This window comes from Clinocottus analis, unplaced genomic scaffold (assembly GCF_023055335.1).
Source record: "Clinocottus analis isolate CAN_PGR_092001 unplaced genomic scaffold, fCliAna1.0.p SCAF_2, whole genome shotgun sequence".
NCBI classification, from domain to species: Eukaryota; Metazoa; Chordata; class Actinopteri; order Perciformes; family Cottidae; genus Clinocottus; species Clinocottus analis.
The window spans coordinates 7,210,177-7,235,734 of record NW_027175931.1 but is presented as its reverse complement, the minus strand read 5'-3'; the positions used below and the strand labels follow the sequence as shown (position 1 = coordinate 7,235,734).

The following is a 25,558-nucleotide window of genomic DNA, read 5'->3' as shown; positions in this document are numbered from 1 at the left end:
CAGTTTTGTCGACTCCCTGTATTACTTTTTTTTTTAAAAGTCTTAATGTATTTTTTTTTTACCACTTTTTGTGTTTTTTTTTCAATTTACAAAGCTATTGCCAAGGCCAAGGTTAACGCAATATATGTGCATGTTTACTATAGTTTGATTGTTTTGTGCATGTGTGTGAGTGTGTGTCCTGCCAATGGGCCTCATTAGGCAGGAAAGTTTGAGACCTTCGAGACCTTGCCTTTAGTAAACTTGGTGTCATTATTGGGTGTTAATGATGTTGGCCTTTTTAATCACTCTCTGTGTATGTGTGCATTTTTGTCAGATGGGGAGAAGGCAGTTCTCAGGTTTGGAGGTGACCCTAATGGTCATGTTCGCATTGATGTCCGTGGTAGCCATCGCTCTTATAGTTCTGTTTGTCACCGGAGAACCTGGAGTCCTTAAAGACGGTACGTAAACGTGCTTACACATACATGAAGATGCATACGTTGAATTTAACACAACGAAAAAACATGAGCCCAAAGCCTTCACCATGTTATATCCCTATACTTGTAAACAGTTGATGTTTGATAGCCGTCTGCAAACGTCTGCGATCATGCCATCTGGTGACTCCAACGTTGACTTTTGTAGGCTAGATTCCACCAATATATCCTGGAATCACTTAGGTTATCTTCAGAGTAGAGACTGTGAGGACTTGGCTGGTTCCAAGTGGTCACCTGAGTCAGCTGGTAATGGTCAGGAAATGGCTCCAGTGCATCAGCTGGGTGCACGGTTAAACTCGTTCTATAAATGTATTTGACTTAAACGTGCAAAATGTACATGCAACTTGTGTGGCTTTGGAGTAGTTGGAAGAGACCCTTCACAGTTTCCAGGTAACTTAGATTGATCTTACTTTCGAGCATAGTTGTGGAACCTCATGGAAGCTCATTAAAGAACCTATTTTCAGCTGTCGTTCAAGAAACAAAGTGCCCTTACAATTTTATTATTTTGAATTTGACAAAATGGTCCCAATTGTATCCACTGGGTTATGGCCAGGTCAGGTACCCAGCGTTGAAATGAGAGAAGAACTCCCCTGTTTCAATGTTAGTGTTTTTGACCAATTCACCTGCACAGGGAGGATGTGGTTCTATCATAACATCACACCACTTCCTCTTTTTCTTCCATCATAACTACTACTGCCTCTATACTCTCATTTCTCTCAGTCGATCTTTTTCAAAGCCAGGCTGCAACCAGTTCTGAAAGTGAGGACAATGAGAGCCTTGAACTTGCATTCTATATACTTGCCAATAGCCCCTCTCTGGTTACAAGAAGAAGTAGATTGTATTGGAATCTATGACAAAAGTGCCCTTCTTCTGACTTGATTTATTACCTCAGTAAACATTGTGAATATGAGTTTATGGACTCAATCACTATAGTTGCATGTCTTTTTTTTAATACAGCATGACTTTTTAAATTAGTAAATTAAGGTATGTTGAGAGTAATATCGACGATAAAGTGGTGTATGCTTTTTGGGCATAGGTGTCAAACTTAAGGCCCGCCACGTCATTTTATATGGTCCGCAACATCTTAAAAGGCATATGATCGTTTTAAAATTAAACGTGACGCTGCTTTACGGTGTACCCTGACCATAGACTACATTTCCCACAATGCTTGTTGATTTTTGTGACCCGCGAATGAACCGCGAATGAAGCGCGTGGGAGCGGTGTTTCTATATCGGCGTTTAAGTAAAGATTAAGTGAAAAAGATCGACAAAATAATCCCAAAATGTCAAAGAAGATAAAGATTGATGCAGAGGGAAGGTAAATTAAAGAAGACGGGAAAGCCAATACTTGTTTGTGTTTCAAGCAGACTAACCGGTAACGTTAAGTCTTCTACGTTACGAGGCAATGTCGGTGATGAAGGACTACAATTCACGTCGGCGTTTTGACGCCAAACACGGAGCCAAATACGCTAAATTTAGCCTCCAAAAAAACATTAAATTGTCCAAGAATCAAAAGATAGACTGCAATTGACAATGTCTTATATAATGTCAGTATTGACAATATATTCACACAAGCTACAGCCCAAATGGCTGCTGCTGTGAAAGCTAGCTTCATTCTGGCTGAAGAATCGCACGAGTTTCCCAGCAGTGCACGCGAGTGTACTACAGGTATGTGAGCAGGTGTGCCCCCACATCTGTCACACATTTTCTTACCAGCTCACAATTATTTGTTGTACCAGATTTATTTTCTTCTCAACTGTCACAAACAAATGCTTTGAACAAATTTAATGTTATAACATGCATTTAATCTTTGTTATTACTTCTATTATTATTATTATTATTATTATTATTATTATTATTATTATTATTATTATTATTATTTTAAAGATTGAGTAATGTGGGTTTCTTAACCCTAAATTAAATGGATTTATGTTATAATACCAGAGAAATTAAATTTGCTGACATACATTTTTACATTTATATAAATGCATGTAGAATGTTAACAGACAAAAATCAAATGCAAAGACAGTTGTTTAACAATATGTTAGGGAGTAGTTTATACTGTATTACAGTTACAACCGGCTTTTTAAGGGCAAATATAATGCTGATGTGGACCACGATGAAAATGTGTTTGACACCTCTGCTTTCAGTCCATGGCTACCTTATGATTGACAGGTGCAACACAACAACTATATTCACTCCTTAGGTTAGGCTACTTAATGTGTACGCGTAGGCAGACTTGGTTTGCAATAGAAAAAAGAGGCATCCGTCTTGACACACATTATATTCAACATAGACAAACATGATGATAAAAAGCCACAAAACTACAGATCAGTGCGCTGTTATGATGATAATAATCTTCTTATATACAGTATATGCAGATAGTTTGTCATAGTAAGAAAATAACAGGTGTATTTATTAACATGAAGGATGGCTGCATTCTACTCGGGTCATCCTGGTATTGCACATGAAGGCTGACAGGAATAATAATGAACACATAATGGAAACGAGCCATCACTAATGTAATCAGTTTCACCTGTGCTTTTTAAATCATGACATGCCAAAATGTCTGCTGTGAAAAAGGTCTACTGGTGAGTGCCATCATCAGCCCACTGCTCAAATGACTATACATTAGTAAGTTGCTTACTTGTCCCATTTTATTTTTGTTTCAAGTAAACATTTCATCTTTTGGCAGAAACTACTGAAGTATTCGTTCCACAGTGTCCCGACATTTCTCTGGCTGAACGAGTTGACTGTTTCCCTGATGCTGGAGCCTCAAAGGTATGAGTCACTTGCATTTCCAAGAATGCAAAGTAATGTTCAGGGAGAAGTTTATTTTTTTTTTAAACCTAAATGAATGGTTTCGTTACAACTCAATTCCTTTTCGGACCATTGCCACAATTGAAACTGTGTTGTTCATGATGATTTCGGGTACCCTGGTTATGATGATTACTAGAACAACGACAATGATGATGATAATGTGACGCACATTGTTTAAAGTAGCAGCAATGACACTAATGACAATGTGGATGACGATAATGATAACAGCATAGACCTCCCTACTTGAACAGCTGCGATGTGAGCAGCGTGGATGTTGCTGGAGACCACTGAACGAGAGACTTGTTCCCTGGTGTTACTTCTCAACCAACCATGGATACACAGTGGAATCGGCGGAGCAACCAAATCCTTATGGTAAATCCCCATTTCCCTTCTCTCTATTCTGCTCTTCCACTCATGCAGACTCAAAGTGATGGAAATGTTTGCCTTTCTATTGAGCTTATTTTCAAATTCTAAATGCTCCACATTCCTCAATTTGTCCGTCTGTCTTCCTCACATCGTTTTTTCCTTTTTCACTGCCTTCACCTCAGGCAAGCTTTTCTGTGAAATATGACATGGATGGCATATCAGAAAACATGATTGACTTTGCAGCATGCAAGGTTTTCCATTTTCTGCTTGATTTCACCGCCTTATGTTAACTCTGTTATTGTGCAAAAGCAGTAAGAAACATTGGAGGTTTCATATCAATATTTCTCGTGACATCACTTGAATAGCATAAGAACATCTTATGAAAGGAGAACATATTTCATTTTCCCGATATTTTTTTTCTCACAAAAGTTGGTTAAATTGAAAAATGGCAAACGCTTGTAGACTCTGAGACACATTATCTAAAACAATAATTTATCTTGCTTTGTCTGAGCATTTTATTGTTACTCAACAGGGACTTTAACCATTACAGAAATAATAAAAGCACTCCTTATATAAGTTTAATGGTCTTCTCATATTGTTACAATCTGCCATGGTATCCCTCAAGGCTAATACGCAAACTACTCACCTTTACCTCCGGGATAACTGTGGACTCTGAAAGCATATTGCACCCTTTGATCACACTGGTAAATGTATAACCCTACATCAGTGTTTGAATATATTCTTTTCCAAGCTCACCTGATGAGCTTTATGAGTACTAAAACTGAGGACTATTGCAATTTATTTTCATTGCTGCAGTTCACTCATCATTGTAGGGAATGATATGTCATTTTTTGATGGATGGGGCACACCTCATTCAACAATTGTTCCCTAGAGCCAAGATGCCAATGGGGCGTTTTGTGATAATTAAACAGACCACTCACGTTTGCTTCATATGTACTGGACAGACAAGGGAGTGGTATCAGTCTTCCAACCCTTCTCAGCAAGAATGTGAATATTATAATTTCTCAAATGTCAACCTAAAATTCAATTAAAAACTTGTCTTTTCTTTGATTGGAATAATGGCTGCAAATATAACCACTATAGTTCCACAATGAGAGTACTTTTTCTGTGTAATTCCATCTATATTTTGGGGATTAAGAAGTTAAATGTGATATATTTCCTAAAATGAATATTTTTAACTAGACTATAACCTTTCCTCTCCTTTCCCCATGTGGTTTATTTTACAGTGATGAATGCACGACTGAAGAGAATGGCTTCTCCTTCCTTATTTGGGGCCGATATACAAGAGCTGTCATTTCATGCAGAAATGCAGTCAAACAATCGACTCCGATTTAAGGTACAGAGCGATAAACACCTTTTTACTTACACACATTCACACTACATTCTAACACACACACACACACGCACACACACACACACACACACACACACACACACACACACACACACACACACACACACACACACACACACACACACACACACACACACACACTTAAACAGCAACAGAGGGAACTGTGAGATAAATCTTGTCTCGTCTAATTCATTTCAAGAGCATTTTTCATCAAAGCATGTTAAACACAAATGCTGTGCAGAACAAAAACAGGACAAAAATAGCGATGTACACAACAAAGTATGAACATGACCATGAAATATGAGGCCACCCTCACACTGCCTGTATTGTTGTTTCTCTCCTCTTTCTTCTCAGATCTATGATGCCCACAGGCAGAGGTTTGAAGTCCCCCATGAGCACATCAGCAGCCACACCAGTGACCCCTCCAGCCCCATCAGCAACACACTGGAGATGACACACAAACCCTTTGGTCTTACTGTACGCAGGAAGGAGAACAAAAAAGCCCTGTGAGTGCTCAGTAATTGTACAATATCACATTGTTTTCCATCTGGACTGTGAAGGAAATACAATAAACAGCAAACTACACACGGTGTATATTTAACAAAATAGCAATATTTCTATCCGGGCACGTACTATATTGCTCTGCTATTTGTTACAATACAGTCTATTACATATACTGTGTGTAGAATATATACAGTACTACTGTATGGCTGTAGCTGTTGAGAGGGATAATGGTTAAAATATTTATGGTAGCAGGAGATTGTTATGGGGAGTTGTATTAGGAAGATACTGCAAGCCATGTTCACAGTTGACTGTGTGGATATATTTCTAGGGACAAACTACAGCCTGTGCCTTAGTGTCCAAAATGTTATTAGAAGACGAACTGAACTCTTGAATATTTCATTCAGTGTCTCACCTTTTTTCTGTATCTCTCTCTCTCTCTCTCTCTCTCTCTCTCTCTCACTGTCTTTTTAAACAAACCACATGGATTTGAGAATTGTCAAAACATGAACATTGATTCTTTGGATCTCATGACATGCAATTATGTCAGAAATCCACTATTGTGCTGCCATGTTCCATGTTACTTTCCCACAGAAATGCATTATTATTATGTTCATGTTAAACCAGGCCAATTCGTGAGACCTTGTAACATTGCGTGGTTCGATTATGACACACAGAAACACGCGCACGCACAAACACAATTAAAAAGCATGAAACCATTATTATCGTTGAGGCAATAGACTGTAAAATATGGCACTTGGTGAAAAATTGGGCTTTTGAGAAGACCACATTTCTGTTTGCATTACTATTACATGATGCTCGAGGTTGGATACCAGCACATGGCCTTATACACGACATGTATAAGCACATTGCTTTGCACATTGTGTTCTGTATTTATGAATCAGAGCTGATAGAAATTTATGGTGCATGACTAATATCCTGCGAGGTGAACATTCATCTTCAAAGTATATCTTCAAAGTAAGCTTCTCCTTTAACCGTTTTAAAGCTAAATATCTGAGTTTTTACACAAATTTTAAGATTTTATATTTTTTTGGTGAAATATTGTATCACTTGACAAACTCTGCCGTGTTAACCAGCATCGTCTTTCTCAACACTTCACATCATCTTCAGCCAGAGCCAGGGAGATTGCTTTTAAGATTAGCAGCAATCAAATTGCTCCAACTATGTTTTGCTTTTACTGCCGTTACAGGGCCACATGTCAATCACCTTGAAATTATCTTCCCTGCATTGTAGTGGTCCCATCAGGCACCACAATGGTACTCACCTTACTTTTTTGAGGGCAGGTAATGGCCTCTGCCATTTGCAAGAATTCCAAAAAACATTTGCAAGAATTCAAAAACCCTTGTTAACACTCACACCAGCAAATTAAATTATCTCACAGGACCTTTGTAAAGTGTTCACTCGTATTGCCTGAGTTTTGGCACCGACCTTGAATTGTAGAGAAATTATTTCAGAGATTATTTCAGTAAATGATTTGCCAGACTGCAGTCTTTGCATCACTTTGATCCAATGGTTTTGTTGTGTTCCTTCTTTGGCGGCTGTTATCATTATAAAAACAGTATTGCATGTAATATATTTTTTATAACGATTTGATGATCACTTCATAATTATCTGCGCACTGCATGACCACTCGGAAGATCATAATGTGATAACAAGGTTCATAAATCTCGTACAACAAAGTCATCTTTAAATATATATGTAGGTCTCATATCTCCAGATAGCCATAGGAGGAAGTGAGTGTGTGTGATACTTCTAATCACGCTCATGTGAACAAAGCTCTTATTATAAGAAACTTTTGTATTTTGTATCTATACCTTTATATAGCTAGATACAGTCAGAGCAAGCTCAGTATTTCTACTACCGTAAGTCTTGTTTTGACCGCGAGAGAAATGTGACCCAGAGGGCTTATTCGAGCTCGATGGGGTGGTCTTTCTTACCCTTTGCTCTCAACTTCTCGCCACTTCCTGGTCTCGCTCCCACTCTCACTCTGTCGTATCACTGGGTCTCACACTCACTTTTTTTTTTACGTCTTTGTCTCTCACATGTTCTCTCACCTGCTCCCTCTCTTTTTTTTGCACATCCCTTTGCTCTCTGTCTGCCCTCTCACTTCTCCCGTGGTGACCAGTTCTTTTGTTTGTCTATCGTTTTCCTCTCTTTTGTTCAAACACATTCAGGTTTGACACTACAATGGCTCCACTGGTGTTTGCAGACCAGTACCTACAGATGTCTGCTAAGCTTCCATCCAGTAATATTTATGGCCTTGGAGAGCATGTGCATCAACGGTATCAGCATGACACAAACTGGAAAACCTGGCCTATCTTCACCAGAGATGCTTTCCCCAATGGGGTGAGAAAATATAAGATATTAAATACGCAAATCACTTTTAATGCTACTGAACTTGATGTTATGCATGGTTTAAAATGCACTTGTGCATGCATACAACGGCACATTTCAGATAATACATTCAGTGTATTTGCATGTGTACAGTATTTTTACCCCTATAATGTTTTTGTTTATCGGTTGCTGCATCAGACAGTTTGTTTGCTAAAAGGCTTATGCAGGTCTACCAAGGATGTGTGTGTGTATGTGTGTGTGTGTGTGTGTGTGTGTGTGTGTGTGTGTGTGTGTGTGTGCGCGCGCGCGTGTGCGTGTGCACGCTTGTGTTCAAGTGTTCAAGTGTCATGTTAACGTGTGCTCCTGACGTGTTTGTTTTTGAATGCCTTGTAAGCCGATTAGGCAGTGAAGTCGCCCCTTCAGTTTCAATGAGTCTCCCACTTCCCACCTCTTTCCTGTCTCCCCTCATTCGCCTTTCCCTCTTTCTTACCCACAGGGAACACATAACCTCTATGGACACTATCCCTTCTTCCTCTGTCTTGAAGATGAGAGTGGAAAGTCATTTGGGGTCTTTCTCATGAACAGCAATGCTATGGGTGAAGATGCACACACACACACAATCATGCAATGACACTGTCCGCAGGGAAATTGACAGACTCAAAAACAAACCATAAAAAGAACATATAGTTTAATACACGTGCACAGACAGACATAACATTGGGAAACGAGAGCCATTTGAAAATGGTTCAAGGGCACGAACCATCAGATATGCCTCACCCTACTAATAAAAATGGATTTAGTGTTGCCTCAATCAAAAAATTGTGCTGACGAATCAAAGAGAATATTACATGACTCTTTATTATATAAAGGAAATGACTGAATGTGATGGTAATGCCCCCTGACATGTTTCTCTTGTTCATGTCTATAGCCTCCTGATATACAAACTCTTTTTCCCCTCTCATGAATTGTCATGACTGATTTCTGTACTGTTTCTGTGTAGTCTGAACAACGATAAAACAGAATCTCAAACGGAGGTGAAACCAGTTCGCAATAGCTTGAGAAGCCATGTTTAGGGTTATGATCTATAGGTAATGGGAATTATTTTGCAACATTTTAATTTTTTCACATTTCTTTTTTCCAGAGGTGACTTTGCAGCCAGCCCCTGCTGTGACTTACAGGACAATTGGAGGAGTCCTGGACTTCTACATTCTGTTTGGAGATACGCCAGAACAAGTGGTCCAGGAGTTTCTTGAGGTGAGGAACAAATAATGATTTATTTTGCTTTAAAAATGTATACACTGTACATAGGAATAGACAAGCACCGTATGTTGTGGAAAAGTTGTTTTTGAGTTGACTGGGAACATTAATTGCAATAATATGTCCAACTTCTGTTGTCCAGCTCATTGGCAGACCTGTCATTCCTCCCTACTGGTCCTTGGGCTTCCAGCTTTCTCGATGGGACTATGGCAGCCTGGCTGAGGTCAAGAATACCGTGGAGAGGAATCGGGCCGTGTCCCTCCCATATGTAAGATCCTGTTTGCTTGCTTTTCTTCTTTTTTTTACTTCTTTTTTTATTATGTAGTATGTCCGACAATCTGGGTGTCAATCTGTGTGTCAATCTGAAATGGCTATCAAGGCTGTTTTTCATATTATTATGAAAGAAATGTGAAATAACTGTTTCAGGTGCATTGTTTGGAACTTTCATGTTTAGAACTTTCACACTCGAGATCACATGTTTATGCTGTAAAACTCCAGCATAAACATACTTGTCACATTTTGTTTGCACAGTGGTCATCATCACAATAAATTCCAGTTAGGTGTAAGGTGAGGGTGCTGATGTTGTGACGAAGATGAATCTGTAAGAAAACTATGTGACAATATCCAAACAAAGTATAAGAAGCATGCAATCATTATCAAACAATGACATGAAAATATGTAATTTTTCTTTGCGAAGCAAAAAATGCAAATTGGGGATACAACGTTCACAACTCTTTGCATTTGACCTCTAGTGTCAAAAGATTGAGGTATTTAAAAAATAAGCTTCTCAACTGTCTGAAGTTATGTTGTGACAATGCATACAGGATTTTAGCTGCTGCCACGGTTGTATAGCTTTTGGGATGGTGGGGGAGGAAAATCGATACTTCACCTTAAGCACCCCTTGTTAAATTTGAACCACTCATGCACTACCGTGTGGTTCCAGAGGCAATAGCCTCAACCACTACACTATATGGGAAGACGTGATATGAAGGTTGAAGCAGGAGTTCGACAGACAGTCAGAGTGATAGGGATGGCCTTTAGCTTAGACTGGGTAATCCAGCTTTCTGTCAAATAATGGAGAGTCTTCTGGGCTATATAGGTTCAATCCCAGGACGACTATTTTTCGAGCGTCACTGAATGTTAGCGCTGATCAAAGATCAATCGACCAAGTTCCTTTCATTATCTCATTCATCCTGATCTGAATGTTAAAACTACTCCAACACCTCTTCCCTCCTGAGACAGTTGATAAATACCAGCTCTGGTTGACATTTTCTTGGGAATGAGTCTTACTGCTTATCTTCGTCTGAGCTTGCGAACAGTAACTTTGTGAAGTCCCGTTCACACAGCGCTCTGATGTTTGATGCAATTTCTTTTCCTTAATTACAAAGGTTAACTTCTAATCCAAATCTTGATATGTCCCCATAAACACTTCAACTGTATCACAACTCAGCAACGACTGCACCAATCAAGGACACAGTTTGAATTCTTATTTTAGGATGAAATCCAAACAAATTTCTAACCTGTCTCAATCTTCAATCTCTTTCATATCCGAAGACATTAGCATGCAGCTGCTTCCTCTCCTGCTGTACTCAGGGACATATTTGATAACCATTAGATAGACCACAGAGGGCATTATCACATTCTCCCTAATATGTCTGGAGCTGATTACCATTAGAGAAAGGATCTGGCAGAACGTTCCAAACCATCTGCTCTATCAATATGAAGTATATTTTTTGGCAGACAACAGAGAGACCGAGCAAGCATGAAGTCACACCCTGGAAAAAAAATAAAAATAATGGGCATTCCCATTGTCCTCCCAAGGTTTAGCAGCACATTAGCCAAGTTGTTTGCCCTCACGTCAGGTCTACAAAAAAATCTAGCAAAGGTAGGTCTGACAAAATAGCAGTTATTACAAAAAAACTCCTATAAAAAAATGTATAGCAGAAATGGGGATCGAGTGTAAGGAAGTTAAATGTGTTCACAGTATGCACAGAAGTGGAGACATGAGTGGGTAAATTTAAGAAGCACTAGGAGTCATTTTTAATTCATTACATTGATGCAAGATCAATAATATATATATATATATATATATATATATATATATATATATATATATATATATATATATATATATATATGTGTGTGTGTGTGTGTGTGTATTGCATGCACCTGAAATGCCCATACACCGAGCATGTCTTATTCTCCCCTTGCAGGACATTCAGTACACTGACATTGACTATATGGAGGATAAGAAAGATTTCACTTATGACAAAGTCAAGTTCAGCGAGCTGCCTCAGTTTGCTGACTACCTTCATGCGAAGGGACAGAAATACATCCTCATCCTGGTAAGAAGCACTTTGTGTGAGTGAAGAAAACTGTGGATATGTGCATTAACAGTAAATGTAACCTGTACACATCTTTGTCCAAATACATAACTATGTTCGTTGCAATGCTGGGTCCTTTATTGTTTGATAGTACTTCTTGTATTATTGTCCAAATATTGGCAGCCGTGACGTCATGTTGATATAATCTAGCTGTAATGTGTATGTGTGTGCATATATATATATATATATATATATATATATATATATATATATATATATATATATATATATATATATATATATATATACAGTATATATAGAGTGGTTTTGTTTTTTAACATGAGTTTGCAACACATTAACAGTTATTTCTTTTAAATACATTTGTATTCTGTCCTACTCTTAAGTCTATTTGTCTGCTCCTAGGATCCTGCAATAGCTACCAGTAAAAGGGTCGGGAATGCTCCATACGATGCCTTTGACCGGGGGACTGTCAAGAAAGCCTGGGTCACTGATTCTGATGGGACAACTCCCCTGTTAGGATCGGTAAGCTGCATTTGTGTGAAATAAATAAATGTAGCATGCATAGATTTGAGGCAATACTCTTGGTGGCTTTTAAATATATACTCCAAGATTGACTTCCTCCTGATGTTTGTACGATGTCTGCGGCTTGTAGACAAGGCTCATCACATTGATATTCTAACACATTCCCATGCCAATGCAGCAAATAACGCTCTTCAAACCCTTCCTAAGTCAGTTAAGGTTTCAATTCTGAGTATGCAGTTTTAAGAGATAAAGACGATAATAGATAAGTCTATTGATTGTTATGTATTTATTGGTGTATTCTTAAACATGGTCCCAATTAAAAAGTATCATTACAAGGGAGGGTAGAGGCATGATAGTGATAAATAGACGTGTAACAAAGAATACCAAAACTAACCTAAACAAACAAAACAAATAGCATATAATCGGATCCAGGAAGCATTCGGGCATCCATGTTCAGGTGGTGTTTCTTTGCAGCCGGCACGCCCACCAGGCTCAGCTGTGGCTCATCAGCTAACGATGCACTGCCTGAAAGACAAAGCAACAGCAAACCGAACACAGACCTAGTGGAGGAGAGGGCTCAACACAAAGACAGATAGAGAGATGTCCGCATACAGTATATGCACACATCCCATGTGACAATCAAGAGAGGAATAATTCATAATCCGTAGTGGATCAAGTGTGCAAATTTAAGTTTTTAGTTTTTTTTTACTTCTGCCAGTGATGAGTCAATGGAGGTATAAAACAGTCAATGAAATATGCTGTCAATAAGGATTTAAAAAAAAAGTAATCATTGGGAACTGCAACCACAAGAGGTACTCAAGCATACAGGACGTGACTGAGTACAACAATATAAGGCTGATAAGTCCAGCAGTATGCCAGATTAGCCACAGACAAACAGACAGAGGGATGCACACTCACATACATGAAAGAATACATAATCCCAATGTAGGAAAAATATATCTTGAGAAAAAAAAGGGAATTTGAAGGTTGTTTCTACTAGTAGTTTATTCTTGTTGATCCCAGAAAGTATACCTTGTATGGTCAATATTTTGGTAGGCTGATCAGTTCGAATAAACTATGCAATACAAGGATATTAGCCTGCGGATATCTATTCAAGGATGAGCATGAACTGAATACATTTAAATATGTTGGGCGAGATTCCTCCTCAAATGATGTAGGACCTTGTTGAAATCATGAGTAACAAAAATTAAAACTGCCTTAAAGGTCCATCTTGCCATTTAGTATTTGAGCCTTCACATTATACAATATTGCATGCACCGTACGCATAGATATATGCATGTGCTGTGTCTATGCAAGCATATGTTTAACTGGTTCTCTACAATTCCCAAATGGGACTTCAAGCATCCCGTCTGTTATTTTTTGATCCCTCTCCCCACAGAGCACATGCTTAAAAAGCTCTTCCCTGCAGAGACAGGTGGAGGTGGGGGGTTGAAAATTGCGGCTCCCATGCTTTTATAGTGTTGCTTTTGATTATGCACACGATTAGGCCCAGTCCCTCGGCTAATCGCTTTTTCATGCCGTTTATAACAGGTCAAACATATGCATTGATTCCGCATTAGTGTTTAATCTTAAAATGTTCCGCATCGACGCACCACAGATTAGGTGTGCTGGTGTGTGTGTGAGAGATAAAGAGAAGGAAAAAGTCAGCCTGTGTGTACATCTATGTGTATCAATTTCTCTAAACGAGATGCTATTCTTGCTCGTTTGAGCTTTCTTTGTATGTGTAGGATTTTAATTGATTCTAATTTATTTCCATATGAAGCATGTGTCCTATAACAAAAAGTGGGGTCTTTGCAAATCGACCTCTGCTGTAGTTGTGTCAGTGACAAAGGAGATACAGAGGCAGGCTGGCATTTATTCTTAAGACAGCTAATTGCTCGCAAAAAGATAAAAGCTTTTTCTGGTGGCCCATATGTTTCAGTGTGCAAGTAAAATCACAGCAGGACCCAACTCACACAATAAACAAAGCAGCGAGGAGAGAAAATCGTCTATGTGGGTTTAAAGATAGGCTAACATGGACTGGGAAAAAGGCGGGTGCAGAAAAACAGACACTGTTCCAAATACTAGATTAGAAAGTAATGTTACAGAGAGATACAAACTGGCTGGCTGTCTTTCTGAGTGCTGAAGTGACACGGAGGTACACAGGAAGTCAGTCACTTGAAAGACAAGAGACAAAAAGAGATTACCGGGTAAAAAAAAGGGACAGACAGGACGGACGTCTTTCCACCTTCCGTCCTGTTTTGTCTGTCCCTTTTTTGGAGCAGAGGCAGTCAGAGAGACAGATAGAAAACCAGAGAGACAGGTAATGATGACATGGTTTGGCAAACTGGAGAGCAGTAAAACGGACACACAGATATACAAAACTAGAGTGAGATATGCTGCGACGAAAGCCAGCAGGTTTGATGAAAGTGGGCTGTAGACGGCTAAGGGTCAGAAATCTAAAGATAAAAGAAGGAAGTACTAATTGGAAAAGGTTAGCGTGCAACTGTGAGGCACTATCAATAAGCTCTGACCTTGAAGTTCTGACCACCTGCCAAAAACATCTGCCTATAAATCTGTGTGTTTGAGAGCATACATAAGCATGATTCATGTCTTTGGCAGTGGAAGTAAAGGTAGAAAGATCGCTCGCGTAGAGCAACCTTGAGATTTAATATCTACTGTGCTCTACAGAAAGGGTTCACACACAAAAATACACTTACTCACTCACATACACACACACTTTCGCGAAATCTCTGCCTTTCTCTGTGGATTAATCATTTTTCTCAATACATGTCATTAAGGACGACTTCTAATACACAGTCACGTCCAGAGATTTCTATTGCATTATCGATTCCTCCTCTCCACTCTTCTCTTCTTCAACCCTCCTGTCTCTCTATCCCCATTCTCCATTTCCATCTCTCACTTTCTCTCATCAATTCCTTCCCCTCCTGTACTTCAGCTCTATTCTGATCTTTATGCTTTGACAGTTCCACATATTTAAGCTGTTTCTCTGACATTTCCATGGGCCCAGTTTTTGCTTCAGGGGAGCTCTCTCCACCTACGCCATCGTGCTCATGCTCCCTTATATTGTTTACCTTTAAGATATTGTGGAGGCTTGCGTCTCACTTAATTAAAGACATGTTGCAGGTGCTTTTTTAAAATCAAAGACAAAAATGATATTTTCCCTTCAGAAAATCTAAAGCATTGTGCTTTAGCAAAACAAAATCAGCAGTAAGTACCACCAGTAGGGGAGCTCCCATGCCAAACCAATGTTCTCAGGGTTTTCGCTCCAAAACTCTCCAAATGTGCTTGTAAACACATATCTCACGTCCTCTCCCCCTCAGGTGTGGCCAGGAGAGACAGTATTTCCAGACTACACCAGCCAAAACTGCATCGACTGGTGGGTTGATGAGTATGAGCGATTCTCCAGGGAGATCAAACATGACGCACTCTGGATCGTAAGTCAATGTTAAATACATAAACTGAACGTGTGTTTCCACTGATTAGATGTTCGCCAACCCAAAATCCTGACTGAAATTATTCGGCAGCCAATTACGCACACACAGGGGCAGCGAGCTTACTTTTTTGTAAATTGTTTCAATTACTTCACTGTGGGTTGAACATTGAAGGCCAATAAAGAGCACGAAACACAGGCCAATAAAAAACTGCCTGAAAATCACATTATGTTGTTAAAGGGTCCAACAATTTGGATTCTGATTGCTGCAACACACTTACTTGTACTTCAAACACTATAGCACATTCTAGGTCCCTTTGTTTATCCAATATTACATATAGAAGAGATTATATTCGTCTATGATGATCACCTCAAATAAGTCAAAATTTAAGTTAGAATTATTTTAATTAATTACATTAAAATTATGAAACCATGTTCGCTGATGCGCTTGCAGGACATGAATGAGGTGGCTAATTTTGACAAAGGATCAACAACTGGCTGTGGTGATAACAACCTCAACTACCCTCCCTACACTCCAAGTAAGACATGTTTCTTTATAAGTTCTGTGCCGTAATAGTATTTTATTTTCAATCACAGTTTTGATATCCACGTATATGTTCCTTTAGAGACACATTTGAGTCTCTAAGCTTTGTCATGGCAGCATTGTTTGCAAGTTGGCCTTTCGGTCGTAAATCTACATATCTGCAAAGATACAGAGGATGTCAAAGGCTTGTATTTGAAGACCAACTGGTGTGCACAAGTTGATAAATCCATCACAATAGCTCATAAAGTAAGTTCAGGTCCAGAGGAAAACTCATCTAAAATAGCGGGTCCCCAGTGAGGGATTTTGAAAATGACTCTTCTGCCATGTCTTTTATTCCAACTGTGTCCCAGACAGGATGATCATAACTGGAAAAGGCAGGCTCCCCTGATGCCACCTTTTTATTGCACTCCTCCTTAGTCATCCTGTTCCTCCATTGCTCTGGCTGTCTCTCATTTCCTCATTGTTCCCACTTCCTATTGCTGTATATATCAATGTCTCTCTTTCTTCTGTGCCCGTTTTCCTCCCCTCCTCTCCTTCCATCACTGCATCCTCTATTTCGTATTCATTCCATGCGTCTGCTCACCTTACTCCGATCTCTTTACCTTCTACATCTTTTCTCTCCCCACAGAGATTCTGGATGAGGTGATGTACAGTAAGACTCTGTGTATGGATGCCAAGCAGGCCTGGGGGAACCACTATGATGTCCACAGTCTGTATGGCTACTCTATGGTGCTGGCTACTGAAAAGTGAGTGCATTCACAAGGAGTTAGGTCGCCAACTTGCTGCCACCCCTCCAGAGCAATGAGGCCATTGGCAAACTCAAAGTGTGTTGCGTAATGTCAAAACAGTGCGACACACGGGATCTTTAGCGTTAAGTGCAGTAGAATCTGTGACTGTTGAGAAATGGCCACATAGTAATGGAGCTGAAATGGAAAAAGAAGAAGGTGCAATGGAGAAATCTGTCAGTTCAGCGCAGCCCAGTGAATTATGCCCTCGGCTAAATCAATGCCTGCGACTCTTGCAGACCATTTCAAGTTATATCCCATGTGATAAGTGCAGAAATATGTTTTAATGAGCTTGAATCCCAGGGTGAGAGAATGAATCTCTCATCTGGGTCTGGCGCTGAAACTGTTTTAAAGGGCCCATTACTTACACAAACCTACAGAGAGGCATCAATGAGATTATCGGATATAATAATAATAAATATTAAAATATGAAAATTGATACAGCTTTAAGCAAGTTATAATTGGGTTAAGCTTTATTTATAGATATAGGTGCAGGACACTCATTAGTCAATATTATTATAGTCAATTTACATTTGATAGTTGGAAGCACACGCTAATTTGAGTACAAACACCAGTTTGTGTACATCCTACAATCAAGTTATGTAAATGCATGTAATTAAAGTACGCCGCCTAAAGTTAGCCAATTCTCTGAAACTGTGCTTTGGTGCCAAATGATATCGAGATGAGTCAGGTGTGCCTAAAATGCAGCTAATCTCTTTTTGTTTCCATCATAAAAACAAGCACGCAGCAATTTGAAAATGAGAGTAGCAGAGAAGGTTCACAAGATCAGATTCATAATCCAAAAGGCTATGAACATTCTGCAGTCAAGGAAGTCTGCCTGGCACATGAGCAAGTGCTGCACAAAACAGAAACCACTTAAATGTCACAGAGGTATAAAAGCTGCAGTCACATTTATCTTGGTACAGGAATTTATTTAGTCTCCGAGCCCCCAGCTAGTCATTTCACACAAGGCTAAAGTTGGCTGCAGTTGCCGGAATCCTAATATGCACTAATGGTGATGGTACGGGAAATTGCATCAATTAGAAAGCAGCACACACCTGCACTAATGGGTTTTTCATCTGATGGAAAACAACACTAAACAAATGCATTGCGCAGCCAATGATGCAGACATATATCATATACTGTATGTTGAGGTCAAAAAGTAGCAAGGAACAGTTAACATGTCTCACGGGAGCGCTACAAGGGTTTTTATCAAAATGTTGTAACACACTGGCCCTTTGGATAGGGAGGGAAGGAGAGAGGGAAAGAGGGAAAGGGAGAGAGGGAGAGAGAGAGAGAGATTTCACTTTCACATTTGGATCTCACATAAAGACATTCATTGCTCATTAACAGGAAGCGAAAACGTGGGTAGTCTGCATTAACGGACCTTACATTGTTGAGGCTTCCTGTTGCTGCTATTTTAGCAATACAATAACCGTTTAAGAGTTCCCCAGGTAACAGTCACTGCAGCCCAACTGGTAAAGAAAACAAAACTGAACTAAAAATAAACTCAACTCTTTTTTTATTTTACTGGAACAGTACAACCCATCGCAACCACACAGTGGCCTCTCTCATTTCCTAATTTGGACATCGTCGATCCTCCTCTCATCATGTCTTGGTCTCACCCGGAGATGCGAATGGAAGTGGTGAGGGAGAGAGGCATTTAACAAATTAGAAATCCTTGCCTCGGAACCTTCATTTTAAAGCGATAAATGAGCAAAACAGTGTTTGTGACATCTTATATATTTGCTATGAATTTAATGCCCAATCTGGCATAATGTGACAAGACTCTAGAACACAAACTCCACAAAGTGAAGGGCAGAACATTTGATTGCGCATTTGATCATTTAACAATTACAACTTGTGAACACAAAAAGAACACATTCGTAGAGTCCCGCCACGGTTTGAGATTATCCCAGCTGTGTGTCAAGGCTCTTTCATATGTCACTGGTGACGAAAAGAATACGTCGGTGTTTCCGTGCTTCTCGCTCCTGCAGCAAGCCTACGCGCTCCTCGCTCTTCAAGCTGCATTTCAGGAATTGTGACGTCCTTTAAGATGGAGCACCAAGATTGATTTCTGGGTCACAAGCCGGAGTAGCGAGCGGGCAAATATCGAGAAATGAGAATGGCCCAGTAAACACAGCTGCACAAATACTCAGACACAATTTGTGCATTAAGGGGAACATAATACTAACACACACATGGTACACACATACAAACACAAGAGAACATACACGTTCACCAAAGACCATGAACTGCGAGCCCTCTGGAGGGCCGTTGCTGACTCAGTCCTATGGTATTGACCTTGGTTCATCTTTGCTTTGTCCCCTTCCTCACTTCCTCCTTCTTTACCTCCCTCTGTCCACAAATTAAAATGTATTATTGGAAGGAGACACATTTCATAAACATCATCAAGGTTCCATATTGTCATGGAAATCAATGTGGCTTCGATTTCCCTTTGCAAACTATAATAATAATCATGTACAATGGGGAGGAAAAAGTACAAGTAGCCCTGGCCGTGTCCCAAACTAATCTCTCTCATTCTACTCCTGAGTATGTGTGTGTGTGCATAATATCAGTGTCACCCTTGCTGCCAATGTACCCATGTCTTTTTTTTCTTATCTTAACAACCTCTTTCTTTCTCTCTCTTACTTGCTCCCCCCGCCCGCAGAGCTCTGCAGCGTGTGTTTGGAGGAAACCGTACTCTGATGTTGACCCGCTCCTCCTTCCCAGGTGTGGGAAAATATTCGGGTCATTGGCTGGGGGACAATGCTGCCAACTGGAACGACATAAAATGGGCCATCCCTGGAATGCTAGAGTTTGGGCTCTTTGGGATTCCCTATGTGAGTAGTAAACCTCCACAAGGGCAAATACTGTTCATATTATGCTTAAGGTAAGTGAGGTTGACAGGAAAAACACATTCTACCTGGATGCCATGACAGGGCTTAACAGGACTGCAAGGAGTAATCCCTCTTCAGCTTTTCACTTGGGCTACAGATTTAAGCATTACGTCATACCAGTTTAATGTGGACCTCATTTTAAGCCTTTTCACTTATATTGTCACTGCACACTTGCAAAAGAAAAAAATATTGTTTTGATTGATTTGATGCAAGTAAAACTTGAGGCAACCAAGAGCTCCTTGCAGTCAGTTAATTTTTTAGCAAATACCTATTAATGCAGCAACATTTTACTTGAGGCTCAGGCTCCCTTACGATAGTATTAATGAAAGACAGAAATGCTGTTCAGTATGTAGAGCGCTTGTATCATACAAAAAGACCTTGTAGCAAATCAGTTTGGCTTGAGCCAGTTGAAGGTTTTATTACGCGTTTCAGTTTAGTTAACATGTAGTTCTGGCAGGAAGTTTCCCTCTTTGCCTTTTTCAAACGTGGATTCAGCAGCTAATTGAGATCCATGTTCAGGCGTAAGCACAAAGACAGGAGGGCAGGCAAGAAAAAGTGTGTCTGGAATGAGATCCATTAAAATGTCTGGAAGAACACCGATTCCCTTTGTGGGAACACCACGTTCAAAAGACAAAAAAAAAGAAAAACACACCACAAGTCAGTACCCAAGTGAGCTTGATGTACTTTCATGCAGTGCACCGGTAAGAAAACAGCAAAGAGTCGAATGCACACACAAATGTACACATGCACGCACACACACCTCCAGCTGTGCACATCAGGTGGTCTTATAGATGCCAACTACATCCTGGTGGGACTGTGTCAGATAGATTTCACACACACACACACACACACACACACACACACACACACACACACACAAACACACACAAATACACACAGTTTGAATCGATTGCCTCCTGTTGAGTCCGTTGTAAAATGTGGCCAGTAGTAAACAAAAGAAAGCAAGCAGTCTGTGTGGACTGGCCTTTGACGGAAGTCTCATTCTTGGCCTCCATTGTGCAATTAATGCAAATAAAGATCTCTACCCACATCTACTGTCTGCCAGTACATCTTGACTATATTGAGCGGACGTCAAGAAAGCTATTTTAAAAGACAAATATGTGTTTGGCTATCACATAAGTGCCCCCTTTTCACAACTGCGGTAGATTTGTTGACCTAAAATGCGGTTTGTTTTTTTCTCTAAAGGCGTTTGGATTGACATTAATAATACAAACAGAACTACTGTATTTTATTTTCAGTTCCAATACACATTCTTCTCCTGGAATCCAAAGCATCGTCCTTTTCTCTGAGTTTGACAACTGTAACATTCAAATACACTGAATGTAACATTTAAGGCATTAATAGAACTATAGTGTAGGTTCTGGCTGAATGTCAAGCTGTCGTCCCCTCCTGTGTTTCAGATCGGGGCTGACATCTGTGGATTCTTTGACGACGCCAGTGAAGAGTTATGTCGTCGCTGGATGCAGGTGGGAGCTTTCTATCCCTTCAGCCGGAACCACAACGCTCAGGGCTACAAGGTACTGTGAAGGCATTTTGTTCTGCAATTCTTCGATTAGACTGTCAGTTTCAGATGTGTGTATCACACGGACATTGTTGGGTCTAAAGTGCTGCAGGGTATACCCTTCATTTCATAGCATTGCATAAAAGGTGCTATAAAATGGCAAGTGGTTCGAAATAGAAACGTATTTCAGTATCCGTGGTGATTGTCATCATACCAGCACGAGTACAGCTGCGCAGTTGGACCACTAATTTGGGTTTAACACCGGGGATGTTATTTATTGAAAGTCCAATATAGCTGCAGGTACTCGAACATCTGAGCCTGAAGTAAAACAAAGCCTGGTCGGTCCATACAAGACCGATACCGCAAGACTTTCGTTAAAAATGAACATGATGTGCCATGTGGCGGATACATTGCCAATGTTTTTGTAAAATTGCAATTTCAGCTTAGATGGCCCCAGTGGGCATCAGGGTAGTGTAGTCACTCTTTACTCATACACAGCATCACCTCCTTCAACGACAGCCTTTGGTCTTGTTCTATGTGTAGTATGGCAGTGTGATAATATCATATTAATGCATATTGTACATTTATTCTATTCTTGTAATTTTCACCTATTCTACTTTATATTTCTTGATTCTTCTTGATTACTTTTTTAAATGTAATTTTAAACCCACACTTTGAAAACTACTTGGCAATAATAACACTGATACTAATCATAAAAATCAAAAAGAGGATAGAGTGATATTTACGTTTATCTTTAGGAGGCACACTATAAATGTAAATGTCAGATTGAAAATGTCACGGAGAGACACAGCATAAGCACCCGCTGAGCCCACAGTGTTTATATTGATCACACATACTGTGCGAGATGAACAAATAACCCGGGCGACAAAGTCTATCTGCAGCAATGAATAGTGTGAAAATGTATCCTCTGACAACATTCTTCAAGTGACATTTTAATGCTCATCACCACTGCAAAAATAGCACAGCATTGAGGTGGGAAGGGGAGGTTGTTGGATGAAGGAATGGAGGGGGGTTATATGCTGGAGGACAGGGACATGATGATGATGAATCTGAAGTACGATTTCTACTAAACGAGACAGCTAATGTGTGACCTTTGCTTTGCCCTAATCATGGCTTTCAACACATGGCCATGCAGGCCACTCCAAACACACACACACACACACTACTCATCACACTCTCAGAGGTGCCGAGGGCATAAATGATTAGCCAGATGAGGGGAGCACGGCCTGTTAGCAGCTAATCACCCTCTCACTCTCCACTATCATCGGAATTAAATCATACTTCTGTTTCTTTCTCACACACTTTTTCTCCTTTTATATCTTTCTCTCAAGTTCTGTTTTGCTCATTCACTTTGCAAACCCAAGCTTTTAGATTAGTCCTATGTAAAGTTAATTTCCATTTTAATCTGTGCAATTAGTTAATGTCCACTTACTCATGAATGATTTGGCAATGTAAAACAAATATAGTTCATTGTTTTTCTTCTTTAGCTTTCTCCTGTCACACCTTTATTTCCTCTCACTCCAAATCCATCTCTCCATTTTTCTTATCTCCCCTCCAACGCATTTTTCTTTTGTCATTGAAACAAGCTCTCTTTTCCATCTCCCCATCTCTCTTTTTTCCTGTGTGAATAAAAGACAAATCTTTATTTCCCATTTGCCCTTCTTCTCTCCCGTTCATCAACCCCATCCCATTAATCCATCTGTCTGTCTCAAGCCCCAGGATCCGGCTTTCTTTGGTCCCAACTCAACACTGCTCAAGAGCTCGAAACATTACTTGACGATACGTTACACACTGCTGCCTTACCTCTACACACTCTTCTACAAAGCCCACACTACAGGGGAGACTGTTGTACGTCCCGTCATGCACGAGTAAGTCATTTAAAATATTGTATCTACACAGTCCTCATAATATCAGACAGGGACACTTAAGAAGCATCCATAGGAAATGGTTATACAGTTTGGTGGATACGGCTCTGTTGTTTGAGGGAGTTATCACAGATGTAGTTAAGTGACAAGGAGTCTGCTGAAGGGTCTAATAATGCTTATGTGACCATCAATCTTAGTTATTAAATCAACAATATCACATAGGAGAAGGTTGGGGTGGTAGAGGTTTTAAATGACTTTGGGAAGCCAGGCCTTCTCTCCACACAAACCAAATAAGCAATCAGCAGGAGTTTAGCTTCATATGCCATTGTGGTATGAATGGCCGTAAAACTATATTTGATAACGTATTCTCTAGTGAACATCCATTTAGCATGCATGAGGAAAAACACCTTCAAACTGCCGGGGTAAAACGTGCCGAAAACCAATTCAGCCCATACTGAAGTAATATTCAAATTATCATGTTGGACACCAGCACCAAACAACCAAAAGACATTTACTCCACTGCTATTTGAACTTTTATTTTTTTTTAAGGAAGGTGTAGACAGACATCACAAATGAATACACAAAGATGCCAGCTGAAACCGCACATATTCAGCAGCATAGCAGATGTCAAACTGCCAGCTGCAAAACATCACTTGCAAACACACAAAGGCTATAAATGGCAATAATTCATTCACATCATGAATTGAATCGTAAACAGCAGTGCAGCTTTTCTGAACCCAGAAATAACTCACAACAATGCAGCCAGAGCCAGCTACTCGCCAAGCAAACACAACCATGAAGCTAACAGTAGCATGCTAACCTTTGACCCTGGTATAGTGGCGAGATGAAATCTGGTTAGTAGTCATCCATAAGGACAAGAACAGACTAAGGTCAGCCGTGGCAGCAAACGCATTGACACCAGCCTAATGAGCAGTCAACATCTTAATGTCCACGCAAAAGACTTGCATGACTATGAGTGGACGTCACTGGACACATTTGGGAATGAGTCATTCTTTGTAGTGCGTCACGAACCGTTGAAGTCAATCAGCTGACACAACTAGAACTTCAGTGCTCTGCTTGAACTGACTTTAAGCTAAATGTAGCACTGCATAATTATATTTGACTAGTAAGAAACATTGTTTCTTCTATTATTATTATCATTTTAAAAAAGTTGTTGAAATAAGTCATGGACAACAGGATTGTTTAACTGTTAGGGTAATGGCATTGGAGAGAATATTTTGTGCATATTACATTTAGGAGTCAGCTGACAAAGGTAATAGCCTAAATAAACACATGCATCAACATTAATCTTAGTTAAATCTACAATATCACATCATTTTTAGGGGGTTGGACTCGATGAGAAAGCTATTGAAAGAAACGGCATCGGCAAGCCGGGCCTCCTCTCCTCTTCAAACAAAGCACATACGCAATCAGAACATCCTCAGCAGCATTGCAGACTGCAAATAGCTGGCATCACAGCATCACGTGCAGGCATGCACAGGCCATAAGCGCCAGTAAGAAACAACAATAGCAGAGCGGCAAAGCTGAAACCGGAACTAGCCAAAAACAAATCTATGCTACGGGCATTTTCAAGGGAGCGCAACTGTTAAGCCAAAAGCAGCTCACATTTGACCGCAGTATAGTGACAAGTAGATATCCGGTGACTGGTGGAACAGAAATACTCAGCTTCCAAGCATCTGAAGTGACGGCTGTCTGATAACCAGCTGAGCGTGTGCAGAGAGTGGCAGCAGAAGACACGCAGGGCACCGCCATTATTTACTCATTAAAAACAGTTTTCCAAGTGGAGAAGCGGGGACTGTGAGAGGTAAACTGTGTGGCAGCAAATGCATCAATGTGGAAATAATGAGAAGACCAGTGACAGGTTGTAATGCCCGCGCTGTACACCTGCATGCATATTGAGTGGACGTTTTAGCTGGAAATGAGCCAATCAAAGTACACTACAAACAGCTGATGCCAATCAGCCAGCAGAAGGGCAATTTCCGTGCTCTGCCTGAACAAACTTCAAAACTTAAACTATCTAAATCTTGCACTTTTTGCCATATAGTAGCTTGTTAATGCAGGACTATATCAGTTTAATTAAAAACATGACTTCTCTCACCTCAAATACAAAGGTGCACAGGTACTTTGATAAGATACATGATGTCTTTACAAAATGATTTTAGTCTAACGTGTTTTTATTCGCAGCAACATTAACAATGTATCTAATTGATTAAACTCTTCTTTTCATTCCCAAGATTCTACTCCGACAGCACCACCTGGGAAGTGGACCAACAGTTCCTCTGGGGAAAACACCTGCTCATCACACCTGTACTACACCCGGTATGCAAACACACCCAAATACAATTAAAATGCTTTTGTTCTTCAAATGCATGTGTTCACTCAAAATGCACTTTCATGACTGTACAATATCACAGCTAGACATAAACTACCATCATA

General features: G+C 40.0%; 1 protein-coding gene across 2 annotated transcripts in view; it reads left to right on the top strand.

Annotated features, from left to right (window-relative positions):
• Positions 1 to 313: 313 nt before the first annotated feature.
• si (sucrase-isomaltase) overlaps positions 314 to 25,558 on the top strand; it is a 64,918-nt gene continuing 39,673 nt past the window's right edge. The window contains exons 1-18 of one of the 2 annotated variants that reach the window (XM_068584673.1): positions 314 to 437; positions 3,165 to 3,250; positions 3,541 to 3,661; positions 4,903 to 5,012; positions 5,385 to 5,536; positions 7,727 to 7,898; positions 8,383 to 8,482; positions 9,028 to 9,140; positions 9,286 to 9,411; positions 11,357 to 11,488; positions 11,891 to 12,010; positions 15,355 to 15,468; positions 15,919 to 16,003; positions 16,637 to 16,754; positions 19,465 to 19,636; positions 21,115 to 21,231; positions 22,950 to 23,104; positions 25,357 to 25,441. In XM_068584673.1, coding sequence (XP_068440774.1) covers positions 314 to 437; positions 3,165 to 3,250; positions 3,541 to 3,661; positions 4,903 to 5,012; positions 5,385 to 5,536; positions 7,727 to 7,898; positions 8,383 to 8,482; positions 9,028 to 9,140; positions 9,286 to 9,411; positions 11,357 to 11,488; positions 11,891 to 12,010; positions 15,355 to 15,468; positions 15,919 to 16,003; positions 16,637 to 16,754; positions 19,465 to 19,636; positions 21,115 to 21,231; positions 22,950 to 23,104; positions 25,357 to 25,441 — 2,202 coding nt within the window. Of the gene's footprint in view, positions 438 to 1,673; positions 1,788 to 3,164; positions 3,251 to 3,540; positions 3,662 to 4,902; positions 5,013 to 5,384; positions 5,537 to 7,726; positions 7,899 to 8,382; positions 8,483 to 9,027; positions 9,141 to 9,285; positions 9,412 to 11,356; positions 11,489 to 11,890; positions 12,011 to 15,354; positions 15,469 to 15,918; positions 16,004 to 16,636; positions 16,755 to 19,464; positions 19,637 to 21,114; positions 21,232 to 22,949; positions 23,105 to 25,356; positions 25,442 to 25,558 lie in introns of those variants that run through there. The other variant, XM_068584675.1, reaches the window with a different exon arrangement.